The 23,517-nt window shown below is 41.8% G+C and overlaps 1 protein-coding gene across 34 annotated transcripts in view; it reads right to left on the bottom strand.

The window, feature by feature from the left end:
* The window catches only part of LOC106828185 (protein FAM156A/FAM156B), an 85,853-nt gene that overhangs the window by 60,313 nt on the left and 2,023 nt on the right, over positions 1–23,517 (bottom strand). For 4 of the 34 annotated variants that reach the window (XM_070501877.1, XM_070501878.1, XM_070501860.1 and 1 more), the window contains exon 2: positions 11,331–11,495. The exons of the other annotated variants lie outside the window; for them this stretch is intronic. In XM_070501877.1, the coding sequence (XP_070357978.1) occupies positions 11,331–11,449 (119 nt within the window). In that variant the 5' untranslated portion in view covers positions 11,450–11,495. The remainder of the gene's footprint in view (positions 1–11,330; positions 11,496–23,517) is intronic. 34 annotated transcript variants of the gene reach the window in all.

Below are 23,517 nucleotides of genomic sequence, written 5' to 3'. Positions count from 1 at the left end.
TGTATGGTCAGCCTTAGAGCACCTACTAAGGAAATAACTCAAAAAATACAGCGAAACACGTCATTAAAGAAATTAAAATGCTACATTAGAAAATATCCATTTAATGCAAAACAAAGCAGTAAAGGAGGAACCAAAGAACAAAAAGACATGAGACACAGAGGAAAAAAATACATATAACGGCAGATATAAGTCCATCTACATCAATAACAACATTAAATGTGAATAGATTAGACAATCCAGTCAAAAGGCAGACACTGACAGACTGGATTTAAAAAAAAAACAACAAGCGCCAACTGTATGTTGCCTACAGGAGACACAGTTTGGTTCAAAGATACAAACAAACTGCAAGTCAGGTAAGGGAAAAGATGTATCATAAAAGCCACCACCACAGGAAAGCTGGAATGGATATCCTCATATCAGGTACTTACTTTGAACATTAAACATACACTTACCATATGACCCAGCAATTCTACTCCTAGAGAGTTCTACCCAAGACAAATGAAAACATATGTCCACATAAAGACCTGTACTCAAACATTCACAGCACTTTTATTCATAATAGCCAAACCTAGAAACAACCCAAATATTCAACAACTGGTGTATGGATAAAAGGAAAACAAACTGAGCTATACCCACACAAAGGAATATTACACACTAATAAAAAAGGACTACTGATGCATGTAACAGCATAGATGCATCTCAAGTATGCTAAATTAAAGAAGCCAGACACAAAAGGCTACCCATTACATGATTTCATGTAAATGGCATTCTGGAAAAGGCACAACTATAGGGACAGAAGTATATCAGTGGTTGCCAGGGTACGGAAGTGGAGGAAGGAGTCTGACGGCAAATGGCACAAGGGGATATCTTCGAATGATGGAAATTTTCTATATTTTTATTGTGGTGGTGGTGGTTACACAACGTGAACATTTGTCAAAATGCTACATACAACAAACACATAGATAAGGAGAACCGATTAGTGGTTACCAGAGGGGAAGGGGGTGGGGGAGGGCAAAAGGGGCAAAGGGGCATATACGCTGGTGACGGATGGAAACTAGACTATTGGTGGTGAACACGAGGCAGTCTACCCAGAAACTGAAATATAATAATGTACACCTGAAATTTACACAATGTCGTAAACCAGTATGACCTCAATAAAATAATTAAAAAGTTGAAAACACAAAACAAAAAAACTCTACAAACTATCTTAAAAGGCTGACTTTTATTGTACGTAAATTCTCTCTCAACACCTCTGACTTTCGTTTTTTCAAAGGAAAAAGAACTTTGAAGCCAAGTATTTAAATGTTGGTTATTGTATTACATTTAGACCACGACTTCATAAAAATAAAAGTCTCATTTCGGAATTCTTCACAGACCTGGCCCTCTTCTGGTACGCCCCATGTCAACAGATGGCACCATCCTACTCTTATTACCCAACACAGAAACCTGGTCTTAACCACGTACTTCTCCCTCTCCTTCACCTCCAGTCCAAATCCTTGCTGAGTTCTTTCCATTTTACTTCCTAAATACCTGTTTAATACCTTTTACTTTTTTGTGTGTCCGCCACATTTGCTCTAGTCCGAAGCCTCTTTCCCTTTGATCGTCAAAACCACTTTCTAACTGGTCTCCCACATCACTCAGGGTGTCTGTCTCCCTCTTCCCTCCCCTCCCCTTTCTCTCACACAGGTGCAGGCCTGTCCACTGCTTTTCAGATAAAGACCATACTCCTACACAAGGACGTCAGGGCATGGTCCAGCCCCTGCCTACCTCTCTAGCAGTATGAAAAGCAGTGCTTCCCCTTCTTGTCTCTCTTATTGGGCTTCTTTCACATCCTCCAATTCCCCAAGCTTCTCCACTTACATTGTCCCCACTTCCTGAGGGATGCTGATTAGTTAACTCCTGTGTGTCTTTCACATTTCAACTCAAGCAATGTCTCTCTTTTTTTTTATTGCAGTAACATTGGATTATAACCTTATATAGCTTTGAGATGTACCTCGTAATATATTTCGAATTCTCTGTAGATTACCTCATGTTCACTACCCGAAAACTAATTCTAGTCCACGACCTCACATGTGAGCCTAATCACCCCTTTTGTCCTCCCCGCTCCCCCCTTCCCCTATGGTAACCACCCATCCAGTCTCCGTTGCTTTGTGTTTGTTTGTCGTTGTTCTTATCTTCTACTTATGAGTGAGATCATATGGTATTTGACTTCCTCCCTCTGACTTATTTCACTCAGCATAATACCCTCAAGGTCCATCCATGTTGTCACAAATGGCCCGATTTCATCATTTGTTATGGCTGAGTAGTATTCCATTGCATATATGTACCACATCTTCTTTGTCCATTTGTCCCTTGATGGGCACCTAGGTTGCTTCCAAGTCTTGGCTATTGTGAATAATGCTGCGATGAACACAGGGGTGCATGTATCTCTACCCATTTGTGTTTGCAAGTTCTTTGGATAAATACCCAGCAGTGGGATAGCTGGGTCATATGGTAGATCTATTCTTAATTTTCTGAGGATATTCCATACTGCTTTCCATAGCGGCTTGCACCAGTTTGCACTCCCACCAGCAGTGTATGAGGGTTCCCTTCTCTCCACATCCTCTCCAACAGTTGCTGTTTCCTGTCTTGTTAATTATAGCCATTCTGATCGGAGTGAGGTGATACCTCATTGTAGTTTTGATTTGCATTTCCCTGATAGCTACTGATGCGGAGCACCTTTTCATATGCCTGTTGGCCATCCGTATATCTTCTTTGGAGAAATCTCTGTTCAGATCTTTTGCACATTTTTTAATTGGGTTGTTGGGATGTATCAGTTCTTTGTATATTTTGGATATTAACCCCTTATCGGATATATGGTTTGCAAATATCTTCTCCCAATTGTTAGGTTGTCTTTTCATTTTGTTGATGGTTACCTTTGCTGTGCAGAAGCTTCTTAGTGTGACGTAGTCCCATTTGTTCATTTTTTCTTTTGTTTCCCTTGCCGGGTCAGACAAGGGACTTGAAAATATGCTGCTCACATCGATGTCAAAGAGCGTACTGCCTGTGTTTTCTTCTAGAAGTTTCATGGTTTCGGGTCTTACATTCAAGTCTTTCATCCATTTTGAGTTGATTTTTGCGCATGGTGTAAGGGAATGGCCTACTTTTATTCTTTTGCGTGTGGCTGTCCAGTTTCCCAACACCATTTATTGAAGAGACTCTCCTTTCTCCATCGTATGCTCTTGGCTCCATTGTCCAATATTAGCTGCCCATACATGTGTGGGTTTATTTCTGGGCTCTCGATTCGGTTCCATTGATCTGTGTCTGTTTTTGTGCCAGTACCATGCTGTTTTGGTTACTATGGCTTTGTAGTATATTTTGAAATCAGGGAGTGTGATACCTCCAGGTTTGATCTTTTTTCTCAGGAATCCTTTGGCTATTTGGGGTCTTTTGCTGTTCCATATAAATTTTAGGATTCTTTGTTCTATTTCTGTGAAAAATGTTGGAACTTTCACAGGGATTGCATTGAATCTATAGATTGCTTTAGGAAGTATGGACATTTTAACTAAGTTAATTCTTCCAATCCAGGAGCATGGAATATCTTCCCATTTCTTTGTATCTTCTTCGACTTCTTTCAACAATGTTGTATAGTTTTCGGTGTACAGCTCTTTCATCTCTTTGGTTAAGTTAATTCCTAGGTACTTTATTCTCTTTGTTGCAATTGTGAATGGGATTGTATTCCGAATTTCTCTTTCTGCTACTTCGTTGTTAGTGTACAGAAATGCAGCCGATTTTTGTGTGTTGATTTCGTATCCTGCGACTTGACAGTATTCATTCATTATTTCTAAAAGTTTTTTAGTGGATTCTTTAGGGTTTGCTACATATAAAATCATGTCGTCTGCAAAGAGCGACAGTTTCACTTCTTCTTTTCCAATATCGATCCCTTTTCTTTCTTTTTCTTGCCTGATGGCTCTGGCTAGGATGTCGAATACTATGTTAAATAAGAGTGGTGACAATGGGCATCCTTGTCTGGTTCTTGTTCTTAGAGGGATAGATTTCAGCTTTTCTCCGTTGAGAATGATCTATGCTGTGGGTTTCTAATGTACGGCCTTTATTATGTTGAGGTGTTTTCCTTCTATATCCATTTTATTTAGAGTTTTTATCATAAGTGGATGCTGTATCTTGTCAAATGCTCTGTCTGCGTGTATTGAGATGATCATGTGATTTTTATTCTTCATTCTGTTAATGTGGTGTATCACGTTGATAGACTTGCGGGTGTTGACCCATCCCTGCATCCCTGGAATGAAACCCACTTGATCATGACGTATGATCTTTTTAATGTATTGTTGTATTTGATTTGCTAGTATCTTGTTGAGGATTTTTGCAACAATGTTCATCAGTGATATTGGCCTGTAATTTTCTGTTTTTTGTGTTGTCCTTGTCTGGTTTTGGTATCGGGATAATGCTGGCGTCGTAGAAGGAGGTAGGAAGCCTCCCCCCGTCTTCAATTTTTCAGAAGAGTTTGAGAAGGATAGGTATTCAGTCTTCTTTGAATGTTTGGTAGAATTCACCAGGGAAGCCGTCTGGTCCTGGACTTTTATGTTTTGGGAGGTTTTTGATTGCTGTTTTGATCTCCTTACTGGTGATTGTCCTATTCAGATTTTCTACTTCTTCTTGGTCCAGTTTTGGAAGGTTGTATGTTTCTAAGAATTTATCCATTTCTTCTAGAGTATCCAATTTGTTGGCCTATAGCTTTTCACAGTATTCTCTTATTATCTTCTGTCTTTCTGGGGTGTCCGTTGTAATTTCTCCTCTTTCATTTCTGATTTTATTTATTTGAGCCTTCTCTCTTTTTTCCTTGGTGAGTCTAGCTAAGGGTTTGTCAATTTTGTTTATCTTTTCAAAGAACCAGCTCTTGGTTTCATTAATTTTTTCTATTGTTGTTTTAGTCTCTATTTCATTTATTTCTGCTGTGATCTTTATCATTTCCTTCCTTCTCCTGATCTGGGCTTTGTTTGTCCTTCTATTTCCAGTACCCTTAGATGCACTGTTAGATTGTTTATTTGGGATTTTTCTTGTTTGTTGAGGTAGGCCCGAATTGCTATAAACTTCCCTCGTAGAACCGCTTTTGCTCTATCCCATAGATTTTGGCATATCGTACTTTCATTTGTCTCCAGGAACTTTTTGATTTCTCCTTTGATTTCTTCAATGACCCAATCGTTGTTCAGTAGCATTTTGTTTAATCTCCACATTTTTGTGGCTTTTCTGATTTTCTTCCTGTAGTTGCTTTCCAGTTTCATACCTTTGTGGTGAGAAAAGATGCATGGTATTATTTCGATCTTCTTAAATTTATTGACATTTGTCTTGTGGCCTAATGTGATCAGTCCTGGAGAATGTTCCATGTGCATTTGAAAAGAATGCGTATTCTGTGGTTTTTGGACGGAATGTTCTATATATATCCACTAAGTCCATCTAGTCAAACGTGTCCTTTAAGGCGAGTGTTTCCTTATTGATCTTCTGTTTGGATGATCTATCCATTGATGTAAGTGGAGTGTTAAAGTCCCCTAGTATTACTGCGTTACTGTCTATTTCTCCTCTTATGTCTGTTAATAATTGCTTTATATATTTAGGTGCTCCTATGTTGGCTGCATCGGTATTTACAAGTGCCATATCTTCCTGTTGGATTGTTCCCTTTATCATTATGTAGTGCCCTTCTTTGTCTCTTGCTACAGTTTTTGTTTTAAAGTCTATTTTGTCTAATATAAGCATTGCTACCCACGTTTTCTTTTCTTTGCCATTTGAACGGAATATCTTTTTCCATCCTTTCATTTTCAGTTTGTGTCTTTAGGTCTGAAGTGTGTCTCTTGTATGCAGCATAAGCATGAGTCCTGTTTTGTTATCCAGCTGGCCACGCTAGTGGGTGTGGTAGACCCCTGGGCTAACAGGCCAGGGGAAGAACTTCAATGGCATCTGCCTGTCTGTGTCAGCATGCCTGGACTAGGTGACAACAATGACCCCCACCAATGTCTCAGTCTCTGGAGAGGTCTCTCCTCTCACTGAGATGCACCCGGAGCCTACTAGGTGAGTCTCTTTTCACCAAAGGACTGTCAGCCTTCTCTCCGGTGATTTTAGGTTGCTGAGACAGGTGAGTTTGTGCGTGGGCCCTTTAAGACTCGGGTCTTTTCGGCTTTCCTCCGATAGCTTTTCTGGGGGTATCCCCACTGCAGTTAATAGCCGGCAAAGCCAGATAGTAAGAGCCTCGTCTCAGCCGTGCTGAGTCTGAAGGATGCTTACAGTAGTATCGGGCCCCCACTCAGGACCTCACTTCTCCAGGGAGGGATGCGTACCTTAGGGTGGCTCCCGCCTGACCGGCTGAGAAACTCCGCTGCTCCTGAAGGTGGCTTTTTTCCCTCTCCAGAAGGAATTTCTGCCTCTTCCACCTTAGTCAGGACTGTCCCTTGTTGCGGGGGTTCTTTTAATCCAGTTTTCAGTTTTCTATCCAGGGTAATTTTTCCAAAGATAGTTGTAACCTGGTTGTGTTTGTGGGAGGACATGAGTTCAGAGTCTTCCTACACCACCATCTTGACGAGATCTCCAAGCACTGCCTCTTAAGGGAAGACCTTCCAAAAGGTCTTGCCAAGGTCATTTCTTCCCAAGCCCTGGAGTGGGCGTCTTTGGTACCACCAATCACAGCAGTAATTTTTACATTTATTTGTATGATCATTAGATTCATTATTGTCCCATGATTTTACATAAACCCCATGAGGGCACGGATGTTTCTTTTTTTATTGCATCTCCCAGGCACCCAGCACAGTGCCTAGACCACAGTTGAAGCTTGGTGAACTGGAGTTAAATGAACAGTCTCCCCCACCATCTTTTTTAAACACACACACACACACAGTGACCATCATAGTTATCCAGGACAGTGACCAGTGTCTGGGCCGCCCCCTGACCTGGATTAGGAGGTTGGGGAGCACTGGTAGTTTTGCTAGAGGGTGGCTTCCAGCTTCCCTAAGGTGCCACAGCACTACTCTCAGCAGGGCTAAGAAGCTTTCTGTATCTGTCACTGGTAAGGACCGAGACCTTCATGCCTTCACACACTCAGTGGCCCCTTGTTAGGGCTGATAGTGAGTCCTCAGAACACTCATCACTAAGTGCAATAATTCCCTCCCAGACTTGAGACCAGGGAGCCCTGCCCGACAATAATGGAGTACTCTATCCTCTTAGCAGAAAAGCAAGGCCAGAAAATGGACTTTTTGCTGTTTATCTCCTCTTAACGAGTTCTCTCACCTTTGCATTCACTTCCACATTTCTTGTCTGAGTCACCCAATCCAACCCTGCTAATTCCCAACCGATTATTACCACAACCTGTATCTGCATCTCGCTTTCTGCGTATGGATTTATTGGGGGAAGGTTGGATCTAACTACTGCACTATGTATTTTCTTTCTCTTTTCCCTTCTGAATCTGTAGGCTTCCAGACTTCAAGAAAAGTGCTCCAGATCACCCACAAAAGGAGCAGGTGAGGCTGCGACTCTCATCCACAGAGTAGTTCTAAGCAGTACTGCCTTCTAGGAACCACATGCTGCCCCACTGCCCCAAGGGAGTCAAAAGGGAGCGAAGGTCTAAGAAGTCTTAATACAGACACTTATCTCGATAGCACACCAGCCTCTTTGTAGGGACGTGCGAGTTGGGTTTGGTTTGGTTTTTGCCTGTATTGACTGTGGCCTTTTTCACAGTGCGTGCAGACTTAGCCAACCTTCCATCTGGACCTCTCTGCTTCCCCTGCTCCTCTCTGCTACTGCACCACAGATCTTTCTCCTGCTTTAAACACACTGATTGGTTTTTCACCCGGCAAGCATAATGAAATAAGTTTTTATCCTGAAACGTCAAGACACCTAAGAGAATGAGTCTTCAGAAAAACTATTTTAAAAATTATAATAGGAACACTGGCTATGTAATAACGAAGATACAGCAAATAGAACAGTGAATAAAATGTTATGTGAAAATTATCTAGAGTTTCACACTTAGAGAAAGACACTTAATATGTGCTTATTCCCTTCCAGGCTATTTTCCTATGCATTTTTTAAATTATGAGTTTGGGAAGGGGAGATAATGTCTTTATACCGTATCTGTTGTTTTGCTTGTTTGACATTATACCATAAACTACCTTCCGTAATGACAACGACGGTGAGGATGTGGATGCCGACGTCAACAGGAGCAAACACACGTAGAGACTCTGATACGGCAGAAACTGTTCTTTGTGATGTGCACATATTGACTCGTCACCCCATAGTATTTCATGCACCTAGGAGACAGCATGGTCAACCCGTACACAGATACATGTAATCTGATTAATGCTGCCAGACATGTTCATCTGGCTTTTGATCCAGAGGACATGTGACACTGAGGTCACACTCCAGAGTTTAGGGTTGCATCTCATGTGTCTTTATGTTTCTCTCTGGCCTGGGTACAAATCTGACTCTGACCTTGCTGGCTAGGTGGCTGTGGGCAAATTACTTCACCTGTTAATCTCCTCGTGTCTCAGCTTCCTCATCTATAAGAAAGGATGATAACATTAAAAATGCTTACCTCATAGAGTTGCTGTAAGTACTCAATGACTTTTAAAATTATATATGTAGAGAGAGAGCTAAAAACAAGGCCGGGCCTATAGGAAGCATCCAGAAGTGTGAGCTTTTATTCCCTTCTGCTTTTTGCTTGTACCCATTACCCCTTCCTCCCATTTGCCCCCTCCCTGCCCCCCACTTTCACTTCCCCCACTCCCACCCCACTCTCTCTCCCCTTTGCCCCTTCCCTCAGACTCTCCATCCGAAAACAGTTCACCATCGCCTCATGATTTACCTCAGAAAACGGTAACATCATCAGCCTTTTATTAAATCAATAATGAATATTAGTGCTAGAAATAACGAACACAATAAAACTGACAATGTGAAAACTACACAAGAAACAAAGTGTTACTGAAGAAAATTTGACTCCTAATGGTTTCATACCTTCATCAGATTCAAATCTCCACAACTTGATACAGGAGAATCAGACTAGATAGAACTAATGGCAACAAAAGAAATCACATGATGAGGCTCTTTGGCCTTTACATATCAGTCTTTAAAATGTTTTTTAAAATTTACATACTCATGTTCTATCATCATCCAGTGACCATTTACTTTCCCAGCATTACACAAATCATATGAAGAGGGTATTAGAGTTCTAATTTCCTAGGGAAGTTTGCATTCAAATTTTCCATATGAGCACACGATGATGAAACCCTGGCAGTACATTTAGGCTTCACGAGAACCCTACAAGGAGAACTGAATATTCATTATGCTAACAAAAATATGACCTTTCATGCCCCATACACTCAGTTCTTGAGTCCCCGAAGAGCTGAAGTGAGCGTGCAAAGTCCATCCAGTCAGTCAAAGGTAGTCTTGACACTGTCTCTCTGGAACATGCTCCAGGAAAATGTGGCAACAGCAACAACACTGACAACAACAACTAGAATTGACTGGGAACTCACCATACGCCAGGCACCGTCCTGACAACTTTACACGTCTGAACATAGTCGGTGCTCTAAACTGCCCCAAGAAGTAGCTAAATTTACTACTAACTAGTGTTTTCATTTTTACTAATGGAGAAATGAGGCAGCGAGATGCTAAGCAACTTGCTCAGTGTCACTCAGCAGTAAGTGGTGGAGCCACAGGTCTGGAGGCATTGTGGAAAACTCACTGTGTTGTGTACTTATTCAATGAAGGGTAAGATCCAAACGCTACCACAAAATACGTAGAATAACAGCTGACGTGTAACACAAATTGCTTTCGCAGCATAGAACTGCTGAGTAAGTAGGAATTGGATCTCAATAGCAATCTTTTAGATGGAGGCTTGACAGGATTGGAATCAGGATACACTGTGGAAACGATGGTGTGAGAGCCTCCTTAGTATAGCAAACAGCCTATCAGGCTCCTAGCCTGAGGTCTTGGGTTTGTGCACCAGAGAAGGCACCAACCCTACGTCACTTCTACACCCTCACAATGGAGAGAGAAGCCTGGCAGCAGGGAAAATAAGACTAGACCCCTGCTCCAGTAGTTCCCAGACAAGTTGTCCGTGTGTGTCGGAACCCAGGAACTTTTAAAAAACGCACATTCTGTGATCAACAGCCAGTGAGTCTCACTTAGTGTGGCCACGACAGTGCCCTAGAATCTGTGATTTTTAACTGCCTAAGAAACTCTCAGGAACTTTATTAAAGCCCTTGAGCAGCAGGACCGCCTCCAACATACTCACTCTTCCCAGGACAGACACACAGTAGAGAAGACCAACCAGAAAGCACACAGGAAGACAGAACATAATGAACACAGCATGAGAGCCAAGTCAGTGGATCTTTTGAGAACACATCATGACCCCACTGGCCTTCTCCCTGAAGGCTTCAGCTGATGTCAAATCCATTCTCTTCATGGCCAGTGGATGGAGGTGGTGACAGGAGACGACATTTTAGATCCCACATGGCATGTGCTTTTTCTTTCTCCACCTGCAAAGTCCAGGAGCTGAGGCCATGCCTGCTGCCCCATAGTCAGAGCTCTGTCAGGTGTGACTGCAGGCTCAGCTGTCAGTTTGCATTCAAAATGCTCACAGCAGCTTGCAAAGACTGCACAGGAAGTATTTCGTCAGGAAAAATAGAAAGTCTCCAGGAACAGTTTGGACAAACAAGATCATTAATGTCCTCACTCCCTCCCTCTGCCTCTCCCCAGGTGCCAGGTTTGTGTTGTCTTCCATTGTCACAATATCAATGTACACAATTCTGAAATCAAAGCTTTACATTTTAAAAATTATCCCTGAGATCTCATCAAGATGGAGGTTGAGCAGACGTTGAACTCGTCTCCTCGCACGAACACAACCAAGTTACAACAATTTTTGGAACAATTACCCTGGATTAAAAACTGAAAACCGGATAAAAAGAACCCCCACGACGAGGGACAGTCCTGATGAAGGCAGAAGAGGCAGTAATTCCGGCCAGAGAGGAAAAAAGCCACCTTTGGGAGCAGCGGAGCTTCTCAGCTGGCCAGGCAGGAGCCATCCTAAGGTAAGCAGCCCTCTCTGGAGGAGTGAGGTCCGGAGCGGGGGCGATACTGCGATAAGCATCCTTTACACTCAGCCCAACTGAGACGGGGGTCTTACTGTCTGGCTTTGCTGGCTATTAACTGCAGCGAGGACACGCCCAGAAAAGCTATGGGCCGAAAGCTGAAAAGAGCCGGGTCTTAAAGGGCCCACGCACAAACTCACTCATTGCAGCAACCTAAAATCACCAGAGAGAAGGCTGACAGTCCTTTGGTGAAACGAGACTCACCTGGTGGGCTCTGGGGGCATCTCGGTGAGAGGAGGGACCTCTCCGGAGACTGAGGCATTGGTGCGGTCATTGTTCTGAGCTGGTCCAGGTGTGCTGATATGGACACTGGTGGGGGCCATTGAGGTGCATCCCTTGGGCTGTTAGCTCAGGTGTCTGCCACACCCACTAGAGCACAGATTTAATCCAGTTCAGCCAGGGCAGGCAACCCGCCCTAGGGACTGGCCCCTCTAACAGTAAGCCCTCAGGCTACTTTTCAGCCTGCATTGACTGGGTGCCTTGATCCTCTACAGGCAGGCAAAGGTGTCTGCCTCTGTGGGGCAGGGCCTGTGTGAGGACCAGGTGAACTGTGGGGGGCATTGGGGGAGGGGTGGGGGCCTCTGCAGTGTGGCGTTGGGGTACGCTCCAGGGGGTTGAGAAGTGTGCATGGACCAGGACTGTGTTGACAGTGTATGTGGTCCTGTGGGGGGTGAGGCTTATCAGCGGCAGAAGACTTGTGCTTCACAAATAGCCATAAAAAGGATCAGCCCCACCTTCCAAAGCCTGAAACAATTGAGTGCCCCATGCCAAGGGCCAGCCCCACTCAGCTGCACTCCTAAGAGAACTGACAACAGCCTTGTTGGCCTCAGGCCCATCACAACTGCACGCCCCTGAGCCCAGCAACCAGCTACACTGGGTACCAACCCAATTAAGAGGACAACTGCAATAAGAGTGTGCTGATAGACTTTGTAGCCAACAGTGCTGAGGCTCCCCAAACCAGATTTACAAACAGCTCGCCAGGGTAGGAAAGATCAGACTCCCTGGGTACCTGCAGTGGGAGCAACCCTGCTGCAGCAGAAGGACACAAGTAGTGCACAAAGGGGTCACTCCTGGTTCTTATGGACTGGTGACAAGAGGGAAGCACACTGCTGGGCCTCATAAGGCATCTCATACGTAAGGCCACTTCTCCAAGATCAGGAGACATAGCCGACTCACCTAATACAAAGAAAATAGCACAGAGAAAGCGGCATAATGAGGAGGCAAAGGAATACTTTCCAAGCAAGGGAACAGTACAAAACCCCAGAAAAAGGACTAAGTGAAACAAAAACTAGCAACCTATTTGACAAAGAATTCATGCAGAGAAGAATGGATGCACACAGTGAGCACATCAGCAAAGAATTGGAAGATATAAAAAAAAAACAATCAGAAATGAAGAATACAATACTGGAAATGAGAAATTCACTAGAGGGACTCAATAGCAGAGTAGAGGAAGCAGAAGAACGGATCAGCGAGCTAGACGAAAGACTAGAGGAAATCACCCAAGCTGAACAGAAAAGAGAAAAAAGAATTACACAGAATGAGAACAGTCTAAGGGAACTCTGGGACAATATCAAGCGTGCTAACATTCGGATTATAGGTGTCCCAGAAGGAGAAGAGAAAGACAAAGGGGCAGAAAATTTGTTCGTAGAAATAATACAGGAAAACTTTCCTAACCTGAGGAAGGAAACAGACATCCAAATTCAGGAAACACAGACAGCTCCAAACAAGAGAAGCACAAAGAGGCCCACACCAAGACATATTATAATCAAAATGTCCAAAATTAAAGACAGAGAGAATTCTAAAAGCAGCAAGAGAAAGGCCACAAGTGACATATAAAGGGAAGCCCATCAGGCTATCAGCAGACTTCTCAGTCGAGACCCTACAGGCGAGAAGAGAATGGCACGACATATTTAAAGTGCTAAAAGGAAAAACCCTACAGCCAAGAATACTCTATCCATCAAGGCTGTCATTCAGAATGGTAGGAGAGATAAAGAGCTTCCCAGACAAGCAAAAATTAAAGGAGTTTATCACCAAGAAACCAGTTCTGCAAGAAATGCTGAAGGGACTCATTTAAGTGGGAAAGCGACGACCACAAATAGAGATTAAAAAAATGATCAAAAAAAACCACAAAACTACAACAACAAAAAGGCAATAAAATCACTTGTAACGTAAAAATATAGTAAAGGCAGCAGATCAACTACCTGTGAAGATAATAGGAAGGGTAAAAGACAAATGTACTAAAATCACCTATTTCAATGATAAGAAGGTAATGGATAGACACACACTAACCAAAAGACTACATATGATGTGAAAATAATACAATGTGGGAGGAGGGCAGTGAAAAAGTAGAGCTTTTAGAAAGAGGTCAAGGTAAAGAGTCTCTCTACTCAATATAGACTGTTATATGCATAGTATATTAAATACGATCCTCATGGTAACCACAAACCCAAAACCTATAACAAGCAGGAAAAAAAGTAAGACAAAAGAAATCAAACATATTACTAAAGATAGCCATCAAACCACAAGGGAAGAGAGCAAGAGAAAAAGAAAGGAACAGAGAAGAACTACTAAAACACCCAGAAAAAAAAAGTGACAAAATGGCAATAAATACATATTTATCAATAGCTACTTTAAATGTCAATGGACTACATGCTCCAATCAAATGCCACAGGGTGGCCAATTGGATAAAAAAACAAGACCCATGTATATGCTGCATACAAGAGACACACTTCAGAGCTAAAGACACTCACAAACTGAAAGTGAAAGGATGGAAAAAGATACTCCATGCAAATGGCAAAGAAAAGAAAGCGGGGTTAGCAATACTTATATCAGACAAAATAGACTTTAAGTCAAAAACTGTAATAAGAGACAAAGACGGGCACTACATAATGATAAAGGCAACAATCCAGCAAGAAAATATGACACTTGTAAATATCAACGCACCCAACATAGGAGCACCTAAATATATAAAGCAATTATTAACAGACATGAGAGGAGAAATAGTAACACAATAATAGTAGGGGACTTTAACACTCCACTTACACCAATGGATAGATCATCCAAACAGAAGATCAATAAGGAAACACTCGCCTTAAAGGACACATTAGACCAGATGGACTTAGTAGATATATACAGAACATTCCATCCAAAACCCACAGAATACACATTCTTTTCAAATGCACATGGAACATTCTCCAGGATTGATCACATATTAGGCCACAAAACAAGTCTCAACAAATTTAAGAAGATCGAAATAATACCATGCATCTTTCCTAACCACAAAGGTATGAAACTGGAAATCAACTACAGAAAGAAAACCAGAAAAGCCACAAAAATGTGGAGACTGAACAAAATGCTACTGAACAACGATTGGGTCAACGAAGAAATCAAAGAAGAAATCAAAAAATTCCGGAGACAAATGAAAATAAAAACATGACATGCCAAAATCTGTGGGATACAGCAAAAGCGGTTGTACAAGGTAAGTTTATAGCAATTCAGGCCTACCTCAACAAAGAGGAAAAATCCCAAATAGGCTATCTAAAAGTGCACCTAAAGGTACTGGAAAAAAGAGCAACAGACAAAGCACAAAATCAGCAGAAGGAAGGAAATAACACAAATCAGAGCAGAAATAAACCAAGTAGAGACTAAAAAAACAATAGGAAAAATTAACGAAACCAAGAGCTGGTTCTTCGAAAAGATACACAAAATTGACAAACCCTCAGCTAGACTCACCAAAAAAAAGGGAGAAGGCTCAAATAAATAAAATCAGAAATGAAAGAGGAGAGATTACAACGGACACCTCAGAAATACAAAAGATGATAAGAGAATACTATGAAAAGCTATAGACCAACAAATTGGATACTCTAGAAGAAATGGATAAATTCTTAGAAACATACAACCTTCCAAAACTGGACCAAGAAGAAGTAGAAAATCTGAATAGGACAATCACCAGTAAGGAGATCAAAACAGCAATCAAAAACCTCCCAAAACATAAAAGTCCAGGACCAGACAGCTTCCCTGGTGAATTCTACCAAACATTCAAAGAAGACTGAATACCTATCCTTCTCAAACGCTTCCAAAATACTGAAGAGGAGGGGAGGCTTCCTACCTCCTTCTACGAAGCCAACATGATCCCGATACCAAAACCAGACAAGGACAACACGAAAACAGAAAATTATAGGCCAATATCACTGATGAACATCGATGCAAAAATCCTCAACAAGATACTAGCAAATTGAATACAACAATACATTAAAAAGATCATACGTCATGATCAAGTGGGTTTCATTCCACGGATGCAGGGATGGTTCAACATCCGCAAGTCTATCAACGTGATACACCACATTAACAGAATGAAGAATAAAAATCACATGATCATCTCAATACACGCAGAGAAAGCATTTGACAAGATACAGCATCCACCTATGATAAAAACTCTAAATAAAATGGGTATAGAAGGAAAATACCTCAACATAATAAAGGCCATACATGACAAACCCACAGCAAAGATCATTCTCAATGGAGAAAAACTGAAAGCTATCCCTCTAAGAACAGGAACCAGACAAGGATGCCCACTGGCACCGCTCTTATATAACACAGTCTTGGAAGTCCTAGCCAGAGCAATCAGGCAAGAAAAACAAATAAAAGGGATTCACACTGGAATAGAAGAAGTGAAACTGTCACTCTTTGCAGACGACATGATTTTATATCTAGAAAACCCTAAAGATTCCACTAAAAAGCTTTTAGAAATAATAAAGGAATACAGTCAAGTCGTGGGATACAAAATCAACGTACAAAAATCGGTTGCGTTTTCTACACACTAACAACGAAGTAGCAAAAAGAGAAATTAAGAATAAAATCCCATTTATAATTGCAACAAAGAGAATAAAATACCCAGGAATAAACTTAACCAAAGAGGTGAAAGTTCTGTACACCGAAAACTATAAAACACTGTTGAAAGAAATCGAAGAAGAAACAAAGAAATGGAAAGATATTCCGTGGTCTTGGATTGGAAGAATTAACATAGTTAAAATGTCCATACTTCCTAAAGGAATCTATAGATTCAACGCAATCCCTATCAAAATTGCAACAACATTTTTTACAGAAATAGAACAAAGAATCCTAAAATTTATATGGAACAACAAAAGACCCCGAATGGCCAAGGGATTCCCGAGAAAAAAGAACAAACCTGGAGGGATCACACTCCCTGATTTCAAATTATACTACAAAGCCATAGTAACCAAAACAGCACGGTACTAGCACAAAAACAGACACACAGATCAACGCAACCGAATCGAGAGCCCAGAAGTAAACCCACACGTTTATGGACAGCTAATATTCGACAAGGGAGCCAAGAGCATACGATGGAGAAAGGAGAGTCTCTTCAATAAACGGTGTTGGGGAAACTGGATAGCCACATGCAAAAGAATGAAATTGACCATTCCCTTACACCATGCACAAAAAGCAACTCAAAATGGATGAAAGACTTGAATGTAAGACCCGAAATCATGAGACTTCTAGAAGAAAACACAGGCAGTACGCTCTATGACATCGGTGTGAGCAGCATATTTTCAAGTCCCATGTCTGACCCGGCAAGCGAAACAAAAGAAAAAATGAACAAATGGGACTACATCAAACTAAAAAGCTTCTGCACAGCAAAGGAAACCAGCAACAAAACAAAAAGACAACCTAACAATTGGGAGAAGATATTTGCAAACCATATATCAGATAAGGGGTTAACATCCAAAATATACAAAGAACATATACAGCTCAACAACAAAAAAACCAACAATCCAATTAGAAAATGGGCAAAAGATCTGAACAGAGATTTCTCCAAAGAAGATATACGGATGGCCAACAAGCATATGAAAAGATGCTCAACATCATCAGCTATCAGGGAAATGCAAATCAAAACTACAATGAGGTATCACCTCACTCCGGTCAGAATGGCTATAATTAACAGGAAACAACAAGGGTTGGAGAGGATGTGGAGAGAAGGGGACCCTTGTTCACTGCTGGTGGGAGTGCAAACTGGTGAAGCCACTATGGAAAGCAGTATGGAGTATCCTCAGAAAATTAAGGATAGATCTACCATATGATCCAGCTATTCCACCGCTGGGTATTTATCCAAAGAACTTGAAAACACAAAGGCATAAAGATTCTTGCACCCCTATGTTCATTTCAGCATTATACACAATAGCCAAGACATGGACGCGACCTAGGTGCCCATCAAGGGACGAATGGACAAAGAAGATGTCGTATTTGTACACGATGGACTACTACTCAGCCATAAGAAATGACGAAATCCGGCCATTTGTGACAACATGGATGGACCTTGAGGGTATTATGCTGAGTGAAATAAGTCAGAGGGAGAAAGTCAAATACCATATGATCTCAATCATAAGTAGAAGATAAAAACAACGACCAAAAAAAACACACATAGCATTGGAGATTGGATTGGTGGCTACCATCGGGGAAGGGGGGAGGGGCTAGGGCAAAAGGGGTGATTAGGCTCACATGTGAAGGGATGGAGTATAATTAGTTTTCGGGTGGTGAACACGATATAATGTATACAGAATTTGAAATATGATGTACATCCGAAAAAAACAAAAAAATAAAAACAAAACAAAGTTATCCCCTACTCTCTTCCAAACCTTTTGTCTAGTACGGTTGTATGCAAGAGAGACTAAAGAATTTTCACAGAAAAACAAGTTCTATAACCTAACTACAAAGACACATCATGTTTAGGAACTGGTCAGGATGAAATCTCAAATTTTAAAAAACTTCCAGGAGCCGGCCCCATAGCATAGCGGTTAAGTTCAGCACACTCCACTTCAGTGCCCAGGTTGGCGGGTTCAGATCCCGGGTGCGGACCTACACCACTCATCAGCCATGCTGTGGCAGCGACCCACATATAAAGTGTAGGAAGACTGGCACAGATGTTAGCTCAGGGCTAATCTTCCCCAAGCAAAAAAAACCCAAAAAAACAAAAAGAAAAGAAAAAGAGGAAGATTGGCAACACATGTTAGCTCTGGGCTAATCTTCCTCAGCCAAAAAAGAAAAAAGTCAAAATGGGCTTACGTAACCTCCTGTCGCCTTTGTCTGTATCATTTATCTAGTGAGCAGGCTGGAAAAGATCAGTGTCTTGCCGGGGCAGCTGCATTGAATAGTTATATTGCCTAACATCTTACATGAATTTTCCCACACATCCAGATGCAATAGCCACAAAAGACAAGGCCATTTTTAAAAGGTCCCCCTCTTTTCCCCTTTCACTGAAAGTTTACTCAACCCCTTAGCAGTAAACTGACACTCACAGGGTTACCATTACAGCCTCCTGGGGGAGATCCTGGATGGAATGCTGGGAGGGGCTGTATCAGCAGCAGCAGCCACGCTGAAGCAAAGGCTGGAGTGTTTTTTGCCCTTCTTTGCCTCTAGTGTATCTATCGCTTTGCTCCAGCCCAAACCGATTTAATTTGTTTCCTCTCACTTGGAGGAGAGAGCAAGTCAAACTTTTCACATTTCTGGCTGACCCAAAGGTCACCTTTGGGAACCTATGGATCCTTCTTCCACCTACTGGGAGGAAAGAACAAACACCAAAGTCATGAACTGGCTGCGCTTCTTCCCCCTCACATCACCCAGCACGGCAAAAGCAGCCAAGGGATGCAGTGAGCTAACTCTCCTGAAATTGGATCTTTTATTTGTAAATTCTGTAAGTAACACTAACCTGTCGCAACAGACAGCAGCACAGCTGCTGTTTCATATCACGAGTACATCCATAGTCACCGAGGCACAAAAGGTCCACCATCCTTGCCCCTTCATCCTTCCTTTACTCCAACAAGGCTTTCGCCCTATTTCAGGTGAAAGTCAGGGTCTTGCTAGTGAATCCCATGGCAGCCACTACTGTTTCGGATGTCCCAAGACCACCCTTTCTTTGACGGATCCCCAGGAGGACTCAACTCAGTATACAGTCACCCTCATGGAAAAAGATTTATCACGGCAAAAGGACTCAAAGCCAAATCAGCCAGGGGGAGGGGTACCCTGGGCACCACCTGGAGCAAACCAGGGCAAGCTTCCAAGAGTCCTTGCCCAGTAGAGTCTCACAATCTGTCCCTTGAACAATGAATTATGGCAGATGTTTGAAATGTGGTCTACCAGGGAAGCTCATGAGAAACTCAGTGCCCAAGGTCTTTATTGGGGGCCGGTCACATAGGCACTGTCTGCTTAGCATGTCCCAAGACTTCAGAGTCCCGGAAGGAAGGCAGGTGTTTAGCATAAAACACACTGTTCGGACAAACACTTTAGGAAGCGTAAACCGCCCTTCTCAGGTAGGGAATGGTGGCAAACCTCCCCAAATCCAAGTTCCCAGATGCAAGGTAAGGGCCAACAAGCCGGTCTTTCTAAGGATGGCAGTCCCAGGCCTGCTACGTTAACTCTTTTCTGCACAGCAGTCAACAACAAAGCTTCAAAATACATAACCGAGTCAGATGGACCACAAAGGATAAACAAACACCTCTACAATTACAGTTGGAGACTACAACACTCTCTCAGTAATATATAGATCTAATGAAGAGAAAACGAGCAATAAGTCTATGAGTCAATGACACCATGAACAACCCGGATGTAACTGACAAGTTTGGAACTCTCCACATAACAACAGTGGAATGTACATTTATTTCAAGTGCATATGGAAGTTTCACCAAGGTAGATCATATTCTAGGTCATAAAACAAATCTTACCAAATGTAAATATAGTTGAAATCATACAAAGAATGTTGTCCGACCAAAAGAGAAAAGCCACCGAGAAGTAAGAAAAAGTTAAGAGGAAAATCTCCAAACACAAGGAAATTAAACTATACACTTCTAAATAATCCATGGGTCAAAGAGCAAGACTCAGGGGAAATTAGAAAATATTTTGAACTGAATGAAAATGAAAATACAACACATCAAAATTTGCAGGATGCAGCTAAAGCAATGCTTAGCAGTAAATGTCCAGCATCAAATGCTTGTCTTAGAAAGAATGAAGGACCCAAATCAAGGATGAAAGCTTCCACCTTAAGAAACTAGAAAAAGAAAATGAAGATAAACTCAAAGCAAGCAGAATAAGGGAAATAGAGATTGGAGCAGAAATCGGAAAAAGAATAGACATAATCAATGAAACCAAAACTAGTTCTTTGAAAAGGTCAATAAAATCCATAAACTACCCAGGCTGACAACAACAACAACAACAACGGAAAGATAAATAAAGAAAAGACACAACTTCCCAACATCAGGAATAAAACAGGTTACAGGCTCCACAGAAATTAAAAGGATCCTATAAGTAACTGCACGTTCCCACATCTGGCAACTTAAGATAAAATGGAACAATTGCTTGAAAGACACAAACTATCAAAGCCCAACCAAAAGTAAACAGATAATCCGAATAGATACATATCTACTAAAAAATCAAATTTGTCGTTGAAAAACTTCAGAAATCTCCAGGCTCCTATGGTATTCCCTGGAAAATCCTACCAAACACTTAAGAAGAAATCACAGCAATTCTACACAGTCTCTTCAAGGAAACAGAAGAGAGGGAACACTTCTTGAATCACTCTATCAGATTAGCATTATCCCGATACCAAAATCAGACAAAAACAGCATTAACAAATCAAATTCAGTAACATATAAACAGAATAATACACCATGACCAAGTGGGGTTTATCCCAAAAGTGCAAAGCTGGTGGAGTATTCAAAAATCAATCACTAAGTCCACCATATTAGCGAACCAAAGAAAAAGAACCACATGATCCTATCAATTGATGCAGAAAAAGCGTCTGACAAAATTCAACAGCCATTCATGATAAAAACATTCAGGAGTAGAAGGGAGCTTTCTTAGCCTGATATAGAGCATCTACAAAAATACCTACACCTTCCATCCTACTTAATGGAGAAAGACTAAAGGCTTTCTTCCTAAGATCAGGAATGACGCCAGGAGGATGGCCACTTTCTCACTCCTGCTATTCAACATTGTACTGGAAGTCCTAGCCACTCTAGTAAGGCAAGAAAAAGAAATGGCTTACAGATTGGGAAGGAGGAAATAAAACTGCTCCAATTCATTGATGAATGTAGACATGATTATCTACATAGAAAATCCCATGAAATCTATTTTTAAAATCTCCTATAACAGGTGAGCTCAGCAATGTTGCAGGATACAAGCTCAACACAAAAAATCAAGAGTATTTCTAAATACTATCAATGAACGATTACAAAACAAAATTAAAAAAAAAAACCACAAAAAGCTGAGGAAAGAAACAAAAGAAGACCTAAATATATGGAGACATATACTGTGCTCATGGGTTGATAAATTCAATATAATTAAGATGCCAATAGTCCCCAAATGGATCCATCAATTTCATACAATTCCAATAAAAAATCCCAGCATCATGTTTTGTAGATAGAGACTAACTGATTGTAAAATTTATATGGAGAGGCGAAGAAACTAGAACAGCCAAATAATTTTGAAAACAAAAAATAAAACTGAAGGAGTAACACCGATTTTAAGATTTACATCGCAGCTACGGCCAAGCTACGGAAACAACCTAGGTGTCCATGGATGGATGAATGGATGAAGAAAAGGTGGTGTATACATATACGATGGAACGTTATTCAGCTATAAAATAGAAGAAAATCCTGCCTTTTGCAACGACATGGATGGACCCTGAAGGCTTTACGCTAAGTGAAATAAGTCAGACAGAGAAAGACAGCGTATGTTCTCACGTCCGTGTGGAATCTAACAAAGCCAAACTCAGAGAGATGGAGATCAGCAAATGCACTGGGGCAAATGTACTGGGGCAAATCTTGGTCAAGGGGTACAAACTTCCAGCCATAAGATGAATAAGTTCTGGCAATCTAACGTATAACATTAACAGTACTGTGTTATATACTGAAAGTTGTTGAGAGTAGATCTTAAATGTTACCCAAACAAAAAAATGGTAATTACATGAGGGGACAGGGCGTTAACTAACCTTGTTGTGGCAATCATCCCACAAGATACAGTTGTCCCTCGGTATCCACGGGGGATTGGTTCCAGGACCCCCGTGGATACCAAAATCCACGGAGCCTCTGTCCCTTAGTAGGCCCTCAATATCCGGGGGTTCTGCATTCTCGGATCATAAACACAGAAGTACAGGATCTGTGGTTGGCTCAATCTGCAGATGCGGAACTTGCGGATACGGAGAGCCAACTGTAGGGTGCACCAAATCATCGCGTTGTATACCTTAAACTTACTTATGTTATATGTCAGTAATATCTTGATAAAGCTGGAACAAATAAAATAATCTCATTTTACTTATTTATCCAGTGGGAGCCCCTTCGAGTTATTTCTTGTGTCCTTCCGACATCTCCCCATCATTCCTTGAACTTTCCCTTATTACTGACACCACAAGTTGAGGCAGTCTCATTTATCCTTTCCCTCCTCCAGCCTGGGAACCCATCATTTAGCAGGGGATGGTATTTAGAAGCCAAGATCTGGGAGCTAGGTGTACTTATTGCTATTGGGTCGGTGCTGTCTCCAAAACTTTGGAATATATGTATGTACACACTCACACACGCACACATACGTATGTACATCTATATCCATCTACCCATATATGCACACACAGACTCCAATTCCAGTATAACCCCCCGATTTTGTTGTAGTTTTCTTCCTTTCCATAATTGAAACTCCCTTTTCCAAAAGTACGAGACGTGGCTCCCATTATCCTTACACACTTACTGACTTGATGAATCCCAGTGTATATAAGCCATCCTTTCCCCACACAGTGTCCCTCCTCACATGCTGTGCCAACCATCCTGCACCTTTGACCTCCAGGCCCCACTCAGGGTTGAACCCCTGAGCCAGTTAGCCCTCTCCTCCGCCAACCCCCAGGGACCCTCCTTACTGCCTTGGGCTCTGTCCTCATGGATGGATGTCCTCCTCACTGTGCCTGGGCGCCGACTCCCCAAGTTGGGATGCCCCTACACATATACACTTGCCTTGCTCTGCAGCACCTCATGGCTTTAGGACTGAACTGCTCAGGCAAAAAAGAGAAGGGAAGTGAAAGAATGGGCAGGGAAGGGGAAAAGGGTGAACGTATCTTAATAGGATCAATTAATTAAGATGAATTGGGCCAAATCCAGGCAATATTATGAAGCCAGTTGTGTTTTTTCTCACTGCTCTCCAGCTTCCCCTTCCTGCCTCTCTCTCTTCTGCCCCAGTTCTTTCTCATTCCTAAAGTCCTGCCCTCGATCGAGAGTAGAAATGTTATGATGGCCATGGTTCCCATATTATAATTTATACTAGCAGGCCGGCTGCCATTCAGTGTGGATGGTGTCCTCCCTGCAGCCCTGACACTCAAACCCTCTGTCTCTAGGATGAA

Source organism: Equus asinus, chromosome X, assembly GCF_041296235.1.
Source record: "Equus asinus isolate D_3611 breed Donkey chromosome X, EquAss-T2T_v2, whole genome shotgun sequence".
NCBI lineage: Eukaryota > Metazoa > Chordata > Mammalia > Perissodactyla > Equidae > Equus > Equus asinus.
The sequence above is the reverse complement of the archived record's forward strand: the minus strand, read 5'-3'. Positions and strand labels throughout refer to the sequence as shown.